Source organism: Borostomias antarcticus (genome assembly GCF_949987555.1).
Source record: "Borostomias antarcticus genome assembly, chromosome: 33".
Lineage (NCBI taxonomy): Eukaryota > Metazoa > Chordata > Actinopteri > Stomiiformes > Stomiidae > Borostomias > Borostomias antarcticus.
The window spans coordinates 4,760,110-4,769,609 of NC_140266.1; the positions used below are offsets into that span (position 1 = coordinate 4,760,110).

General features: G+C 48.2%; 1 protein-coding gene across 1 annotated transcript in view; it reads right to left on the reverse strand.

The window, feature by feature from the left end:
* Positions 1–6,614: 6,614 nt before the first annotated feature.
* Positions 6,615–9,500, reverse strand: part of celsr2 (cadherin, EGF LAG seven-pass G-type receptor 2) — a gene marked incomplete at its 5' end in the record, with an annotated part of 12,308 nt that continues 9,422 nt past the window's right edge. Inside the window, 3 exons of the mRNA XM_084460754.1 lie at positions 6,615–7,573; positions 8,450–8,675; positions 8,785–9,003. Of these exons, the coding sequence (XP_084316880.1) occupies positions 7,549–7,573; positions 8,450–8,675; positions 8,785–9,003 (470 nt within the window). The 3' untranslated portion in view covers positions 6,615–7,548. The remainder of the gene's footprint in view (positions 7,574–8,449; positions 8,676–8,784; positions 9,004–9,500) is intronic.

Sequence of the window (9,500 nt, forward strand, 5' to 3'; positions counted from 1 at the left end):
GAGTCTGCACATATTGGGATTAAACAGTCTGGTTTCAAATCCTGAGAAACTTTATACTGTTATTTCAATCTAAAATGATGTTTGTATGTAATGGAAAAGCGCTCATCATAGCTGTTCCTTAGCTTGGTGGGTCAGAACCGCTCATCATAGCTGTTCCTTAGCTTGGTGGGTCAGAACCGCTCATCATAGCTGTTCCTTAGCTTGGTGGGTCAGAACCGCTCATCATAGCTGTTCCTTAGCTTGGTGGGTCAGAACCGCTCATCATAGCTGTTCCTTAGCTTGGTGGGTCAGAACCGCTCATGTAAATGTGAAATAATGTTTAGTTCTGATGGACAACTCTGATTGGGGGAGCTTCCCTCGTAGCTCAGTGGGTAAGAACGCAGCTTAGTGCAAGTGCTGCTCTTCCAGCATGGGTTCAAATCCCGTTCTCTCAATATTGACTTCATATCATTATACATCATGAATAAGATAAATACTCAAGACTGCAGTAAAGGTTCAGCAGCCGGCCTGGTGGTCTAGAGGTGAGAGACTTACCTCTCATACAAGAGGTTGCCTGGAGGAATGTGTGTTTTAAGATTGAGAATACATCTGAAGAACAGGCTGAAATACGCCCAGAGAACAAACCGAAGAGCGGAGGGGATGCAGTGGCTCAGAGGTAACTAGCACTGCCTCCCATGCAAGAGGTTGGTGGTTTGATTCCTGGAAGGGAATGTCTGATTTATGAATGAGAAGACTTGGTATACAACAATAGGCTAATATTAGTAGTTGTATAGAGCCGCGATACTACTATTTGTAGTATTAAGACAGTAGTAGGTAGTTTGGTACATTGTCAAAAGTTCTAAAGACATACTTTCTTAGTGAAACCTCCACTCAGGGTGACATAACCCCTCCTTTAAACACTCTGAAAGCGCAGGGGGGGTGCCAAGTACCCCCCCCGCCCCATGTGCTCTGGGGCTGTTCGTGTGATCCGGCTGCCGGGGTGGATTCGATCCAGCGACTCTCGGGAACGCACGCATTCAGAGCCGGGACCAGAACCATATCACCACCAGGTCCCCTTCACGCTCAGACTGCTTCTCCGGGAGTATTTCAACTGTTTCTTGACAGAAGTAGTCAAGTTTTAAAACACATTCCGGGGATAGAACCACCAACCTCTTCCTTGGATGGCAGAGCTACTTACCTCTAGTCCACCAGGTCTGCTCCACTCCTAGACCTGTTCTCTGGGCGTATTTCAACCTCTTTACAGAAGTAATTAGTTCTTAAAACTAGTTGTTCTGGGGATCAAACCAGCAACCTTTTGAATGGAAGGCAGAGCTACTTACCTCTAGTCCACCAGGTCTGCTTCACTCCTAGACCTGTTCTCTGGGCGTATTTCAACTGTTTCTTCACAGAAGTAGTCTAGTTCTAAAAACCCACATTTGTACCAGGAATCAAACTACCAACCTCTCACATGGAAGGCAGTGCTACTTCCCTCTGAACCATCACATCCCCCTCACTCTTGGACCTGATCTCCAGACCACTTCTTTACAGAGGTATTCTAGCTCTTAAAAATGTGTTCTGGGGATCAAACCATCAACCTCTTGCATGGAAGGCAGAGCTACGTACCTCCAGACCTCCAGACCTGCTGCTCGCATGCTGCTGTACTCTGGAACATGCGTCTTATTGTGTCCAATGACATGAAGCCATGATGGACAAGGCAGGATTTGAACCCATGCTACACGAGCAGGAGTTACACTTTTTAAAGTTGTTAAAATGTTTAAATACTTCCTTAGTTTTTATTTTGCACAATTTAAAATGCAATAACTTTTTATTTATTTTATTTATTTAGAAAAAACACAAAAAAATAACAGAAAATAATATAACTATTATAGTTGTATTATTTTGTTAATTAATACGATTATTAATATTATTGTTATTATTATTATTAACTACTAAGAGTGATGGCAGATTAAGAATGACAAAATATATAGCAACTAATAATAAAATGGTTGGTCCACTTGTCCATGTCCTCACCCACCAAGCTACCAGGGAGCTGACGAGCTCTGGAACGCGCTGGTCCATCAGATCATGATGTCAGATGAACATAGACTAGTAGAAAGCTTCTGCAGTTGCTGGATTTGAACCCAAGGTACAACACGTGTTGCTTCAACAGACAACGTGCTTCTCTTTCCAGCTACCGCTGAGCTGTACTAGAGGATGATGTCGGTGTCGGTTGAAAATACGTGGGTTGTTCTGGGAAGAGAGACCAGCTGAGGCTGAGTAGAGGGCTGGTCAGAGGTGGAGGGCTGGTTAGAGGTGGAGGTCTGGTCTCCAGCTGAGGCTGAGTAGAGGCTGGTCAGAGGTGGAGGGCTGGTCAGAGGTGGAGGGCTGGTCTCCAGCTGAGGCTGAGTAGAGGTCTGGTCAGAGGTGGAGGTCTGGTCTCCAGCTGAGGCTGCCCAGCCCCTAAGTCTGAAGTGCTAACAGTAACTATAGTAACAGTACTCCTATATGCTATCATGGATATCTTAATAACAACACTATCCTATAGCTTACAATGAGGATCAGAAACAGTTTTTATTATAAAAAAAAATTGTTTATTTATTTTTTATAATTTGCCACCTCCACCGCCTCCTCCTCCGAGCCATGGAAGAGGAGAGAGAGAGAAGAGGACATCTACCTCTCTCTCCCTGACTCTCTCTCAGTGGTCCAGAGAGAGAGAATACCATCTTGACATCTCCTACCTCCACCCAAGTCTCTCACACTCTTAGTCCTCCTCTCGTTCGTTGAGTCTCTCTCTACTGAGTCTCTCCAGTGAGCCAGAGGGGGGGAGGGAGGAGATGTCGAGATGATACCTCCTTCTCTCTCTCTAGCCCACGAGAGGGAAAGAGAGGGAGATGTCCCCCTCTCTCTCTCTCTGGCTGCTCTTCCTCTGTCGCTCTCTGGCTGCTCTTCCTCTGTCGCTCTCTGTCTGCTCTTCCTCGGTCGCTCTCTGTCTGCTCTTTGCTCTTCCTCTGTCGCTCTCTGGCTTTTATACTCCTCCTGGCCCACGTCACAAGGGCGCTCTGTGACGTCACGTCACAAGGGCGCTCTGTGACGTCACGGTTTGAAAAGGCTCTTTTGACAAAACCACCAACTTTCTAAAATCACTGTAAATCACTTGATTGGCACTTTCAGTGTGATGAAGGAGCTATTGCAAATTAAACCGTGGTCGGAATAACAAGACTGAGCTGGGGAGCCCACCCACGCACAGCGGCATATCTCAATAAAGGTTTTGTTGCCATAAATTAGCTGTCTTATTCTAGCAGCCTAGCATCTTATTCATTCATTCATTCATTCATTCATTCATTCATTCATTCATTCATTCATTCATTCATTCAATTCACCTAGTTCATAACAACGCAGGCGCCTTCACGAGTATCCTGGATTTGGCGTTAATATTATAATAATATTCTCTCGTTCAAAATAAAGCAACTGCCAAAAGTTAAAAGTCTTTATTGAGACAGCTGGTTCAAGCGGCGTGGTTTTGTTGGAATGTGATCCATTAAATCTGAAGTTCTGAAACGGGTCATAACTGAGGAACAACTGCATTTTTCAAATCGCGAAAAGCAGCAACAACTCCACCTGACCGCTGGATGCCTGGTTGCTGGTCGCCTGTAACCTGTAGCCTGTATTGTGCTGCTTGTGGCTGATCTCAGATCAGATTCTCTTGAATGATATTCCGTGGCTGTTCAGTCCCCGTGATGAGATGGAGCAGACGGAAGCCGAGAAGAGAGACGCGCAACCCGAGTAAGAAAGCGGTCTAATCTAGCCTAGGCTACTGTAGGCCTAACAACATAGGCTAGGCTAGGCTAGGCTAGTGTATGTGATCCTAGGCTAGGCTAGGCTAGGCTAGGCTAGTGTATGTGATCCTATAACATGATGCTAGCCTAATATTTGACTCTGTGTCTCTGCTGGGGACTGAAGAACGCAGTGGAGTTCAGAAGAGGAAGAGGAGGATGAGGAGGATGATGAGGGCTTTGTTGGGCTGACTGCCGACCAATCAGACAAAGGACAGGGAGACGGTGGGGAGGAAGAGGACGATCAAGATGATGAAGATGATGAGGTAGCCTAGCCTATAGACTTTGTGTGAGAAAGGGAGTTTACATATGAATTAATTTATATTAATTTCTTAATTTCCATATCAGGAGGAGACGGCAGCGCCGGCGGATGGTGAGTGTTTCACCTCAAGTCCTAAGCGGTCGTGTGACTCTGACCTCTGACCTCTGTCTGACTGACATGGTTGCCCCCCCTGTTCTGTAGCCGCACCCACAATGCATCCCTTCCGCCGCATCCTGTCTCTATGGGGAACCACCAAGTACATCAGCAAGTGGCAGACGGCGCACCGCCGGGGCGCCCACGCCCACCGCCTGACCGACAGCCCCGCGCGCACGACCCTGCTCACGCAGCACGAGCTCGACTGGAAAACCGGCGTAAGAATTCCCGCGCATTCCCTCCCTCGGCGTCGCCGGAAACCTCGTCTGTGTTTTCGACGCCGTGGTAGAAACGGCGGTAGGGTCGCTAACTGCTGACGAGGGGAACGCAAAACGTGCTCGTTATTTACCTCAGCGAGTTGTGAGAAACCCGTCTCATCCGGGTCATCTGCAGGTGTCGCTGCCCATGGTGTGTATGATCGAGGCGGAGGCCCTGCACATTCTGGAGGATGTTGAGAGAGGTGAACCCCATCACAGCAGACCCACTACACTGTCATGTCTGTCCCTTCACTCTCACTACACTTGACATTTAGTTAGTAAGAGTCTCCATATTGCTCATTCTGTGTTTCCCTTTAGGTTACAAGAGCAAGTTGGGTCCCAGCCACCCTCTTACTAGGGAGGTCAGGCAGCGCATTGTGAAGCTGAGGTCCCAGCTGGCAGCTAAGACCGGGGACAGGCAGACGAGGCGGGAGGGGTGGCTGGAGACCGTGTGGAGGTGGGGCGCGGCGCTGGCGGCCATGCTGGGGCTCTCCGGGGCCTCTGCTGGAGGAGGGGGCCACGCCCTGACAACGACGGAGCGCCTGACCGGAACAGAGGAGCCACAGTAACACTGGGAAGAGCACCGTGACATCGGTGAGGGGGTGTAAGATTAAAGAGGATTGTGAATGTAATGTCGATGAGTGGATCTCTCGCTAGCTGGCCTGAAGCAATAGCAGACGGAGACCTTGTGTTCTCTAACCCTGCAAGCACCTTCAGTCAGACAAAATGCATGGCAATTATATTCATGTGACACAACGGCAGTGGAACGCCCTGCTTGGACCAGGCTGGGGATTTTCCCTCAGAGAATAAAAACACAACGGCAACTAGTGTATTAAAAGCACATCTGTCTGTTTTACTCATTGAATTTTGGTGAATTCCTTTACAAAGCAGTTTCACATAGAAAAATACAAGCCATAACTAGACTACCCTGTTTCTCTAAAGCTTTGACATCGGTGTCCTACATCAGGTCTTGGTTTGAAGCAGTTTGATTGCTTGGCGCTCTGATCGTGTGAAGATGTGAACAGTCCAGATATTAACAGTTACAGTTTAAAATGAGGAAGAATGTTGGGTAAAACGTGTGTTTCTCTAGTGGTCCTTACAGCTGATAACAGCACATCGATTCACGTGACTCAACGTGGAAATTAACAGGTAAAACCAACAGTAAAATAGAGGGGAGAACACAGTTTAAAAAGAAGCAACACTTGGCAAAGCAGTTCCTTGACTTGGCACAGATATTACTGAGGTAACATGGCGAACTATCACAAACATCGTTACTCTTGACGTAGCACAACTGTAAACACCTTGTCTAGAATTCTGTGTTGAATTAAATCTGAATAGGATCAAAATGACACTAGCTATTGGTGTCTGTGGCAGAAGATTACAGTGATGAGACCTTTTAAGGCTCATAAAAATGTTATCCTCAATTTCAGATCACACTTCAAAACGTTTAAGATCACACACGAGAATAAACTGTAAAAGTTACAAGAATTATGAGAAAATGTTCTTTCACGCACCATCAAAAAATGATGTTAATTGAGGATATGGAGACCCAGTGAGTGTTTGTATGTGGACTGACTGTGAATTATATACATTTATGCAATATGATTAAATTCAGAGATATGTTGCATGAATTAGTGTATTTCTTTTTACAAGGGACTCTGTACAGTAACATTGGAATACATTTCAAACGGTATTACAGCACAAGTTTGCCAGTATTTCATTAAGTATTTTACAAAACCACAAATCCTTCATATCTAATCTATAAAATACAAAGTTGTTTAGTCATGGGTTCAAATGAAGGCATATAATACCCCTTGGACAAAAACATCGAAAAAAATGAGAGCGTATTCATAGTTCATATAAAAAATTAGCTCCCAACAATTAACAAAACTTGAGATGTATCAAAAGTGTTTAACGATGGCCGAGTTGTGAACGCGCAGCTCCTGTCCTCTGGTGATGTGAGGACATGAAGGCTGATTGGTGGAGAAGGCAGCTGTTCACGCCACAGCGTAGCTCAACGCTGGTGAGGTGCTGGTCTCTCAGACTCAGCTCGCTGAGGGCGCTTAGAACCAGAGTGATCTGATCCCAGGTCAGTTCTTCAGCCTCACCGTTCATCTGAGTCTCTGGCGTCGCTCACGCCGGCTCCTCTGTGTTCGGTGTGTGATGGAGGACGTCGGGCGCGTAGCTCGGTAGATCTCTAATGAAAAACAAGCTCTCTTTAGAGACCTGCTCAGTCTGGGATCGAGCCTTTTTCTCTTTGTTTACATTTCAGGCTTGGGGGGCAACTTGAGTTGAAAACGCAGCGACCTGAGACTGGATTCCTGGGAGGAGCTGACCTCAGAATGGCCTCTGACCTCTCGGCACAAACAGCTTCTAACTCTTAAAACCAAACAACAGCTGACAAGTTCAGCTTGACAAGGAATTTCCCTGAACATTTAAGAACCTTCCAGATAAAAGAGCAGCCTCCGCCGAAGAGGACATCTTCTTTGTTCCATTATCTTTTTGAACAAAACATAAAAAAAGACATTTCAAACGGAGCGTCAGTTCAAACGGAGCGTCAGTTCCAGGTCCCGCCAGCTCGTCTGGACAGGAAGTGTAAATTATGTAAAAAAAAAAAAGTGCATCGCTTCAAGTATGTAAACAACAACTGATTTGAAAAAACAAAAAGAGAGTGGGGAACTATCAGTGCGCTTGAGCCTGGACCAAAGACACACACACACTCACACTCACACACACACACACACACACACACACTCACACACACACACACGCACACACACACACTCACACACAGCCTCACACACACACACGCATGCACACACTCTCACACACACACACACACAGAGCACAAACATACACACATGCACCACACACTCTTTTTGTAAATGGTGAGGGGGGCGAGAGAGAGAGAGAGAGGGCGTCCCATCGTTCTTCAGGCGGAAGGAGGTCCAGCGCTCTTTAGTAACTCCTCTGACATCACTTCCTGTCTCTCAGAGAAAAGTGGGCGTGGATTCGAGGGGCGAGGCTCTATGACCTGCAAAGACACACCCCTCCGTCAGCCTGGTCACATGGAGGCGTTATGGTGGCTGCTGGGAAACGAGGGGGGGGGTGGAGGGGGGGGTGATGTGGTGCAACACGGGGGGAGGGAACAGAAAACAAACCATGAGTGAGGATGATGATGATGATGATGATGATTCTCACACACACGTGAACACACAATGAGAGAGGTGAGGGCGACATGTCATGGGATTCTTATTTGTTTGTTTGTTTGTGAGGAGTGAGGGATGCTGAATGGTCAAGCGGTTTGAAGGCAGTGATCCAGATTTCAAATGAGGATCATGTGCTTCAGTGAATAAAATTAAAGAATAAGAATCTATGATTTTTGGAGAGAGAGAAAGGACACAGACGCATGGTTAGTGAACTACATAATTAAACACTATTACGACGTTGACCCAAGCATTCCTGAGTATCAAGTCATATCAACTTGTGGTTTTGTCAAATAAAATCTAAAGCACTTTTCTGGGGTTACTTTTCACTACACACCTCTGCTCATGGAATTAGTTCACAAATCTGTTACTCTTCTCAAATCACCTGGTCATAGAGGTTGTTTGAGATCTTTGCTCAATGGCTTTTCAGCACATTTGTGAGAATGGCATGATGGGTACTGTAGTGTGTACTTGGCTAGTGACAGACTAGCATGCTAACATTAACAGACTAGCATGCTACCATGGCTAACAGGACATCAGGAGACAGAGGGACACACATTGAGGACGAGAGGAACATTGAGAACAGCAACGAGACAAGTTTCACACCTGAGTGAGCGAAAGGAAATGACGACATCTTACAGGAAGCAACATGTAAACAAGTCATTATGGAGATCGACCACTAGGGGCTGATGCTTGTGAAGAAGTTGTGCTTAGCCGCAAGTTGTGTTCGATGCTCTGGGTCAGAGGTCAAATACTCACTCTGATCCTGATGAATCACCGTCCACTGTTCCCGCCTTGATGCTCACGGCGACGCCGTTCAGTTGATCTGGCGGGCCGGGCTTGGCCCCGCCCCTTCGGCTGCTCTCGCTGGAGGAGGAGCCTAGGGGAGAGGCGGAGCCTGGGGCGTTCTCCGACAGCTCGTTGTGGATGCGCTTGAGACCGTTTCTCTCGGCGATGGGGGAGAGCTGCTTCTTCTTCAGAATACCTGCGTTTAAAACCATGGAAACAGAATGTGTAGCATGTACAGGTGTGTGTGTGTGTGTGTGAGTGTGTGTGTGTGTGTGTGTGTGTGTGTCTAAGGCGGTGCTCCTGACCTTTCTGGGGGTGTGCGCTGTAACTGGGCAGACTAGGGAGGAGCAGCACCACGCTGTCCTTCCCAGAAGCCTCTGCTCTGTCCCCCGGCGCCGGGCGGCTGTCCCGGGTCTGGCTCATGTCGGAGTCGGCCAGAGGCTCCGCCTTCAGCCGGTCAGACGCCCCCAGACCCACGGCGTCGGCGGTCCCAGGATCCCCCGGCCAGTACATCTTACTGTTATCTGGGAGGGACGGGACCACGGAACACATTCAGTACACAGACTGAGCTCCCCTCAGCTCCCCTGGTAGCTCCCCTAGTACCTCCCCTCAGCCCCCCTGGTACCTCCCCTAGTACCTCCCCTCAGCTCCCCTGGTACCTCCCCTAGTACCTCCCCTCAGCTCCCCTGGTACCTCCCCTAGTACCTCCCCTCAGCTCCCCTGGTACCTCCCCTCAGCTCCCCTGGTACCTCCCCTCAGCCCCCCTGGTAGCTCCCCTGGTACCTCCCCTCAGCTCCCCTGGTACCTCCCCTAGTACCTCCCCTCAGCTCCCCTGGTACCTCCCCTCAGCCCCCCTGGTAGCTCCCCTGGTACCTCCCCTCAGCTCCCCTGGTACCTCCCCTCAGCTCCCCTGGTACCTCCCCTCAGCTCCCCTGGTACCTCCCCTCAGCTCCCCTGGTACCTCCCCTGGTAGCTTTGAAGGTCTGGAGAGACTCTTTTAGAGGTCATGGGAGGTCATGGG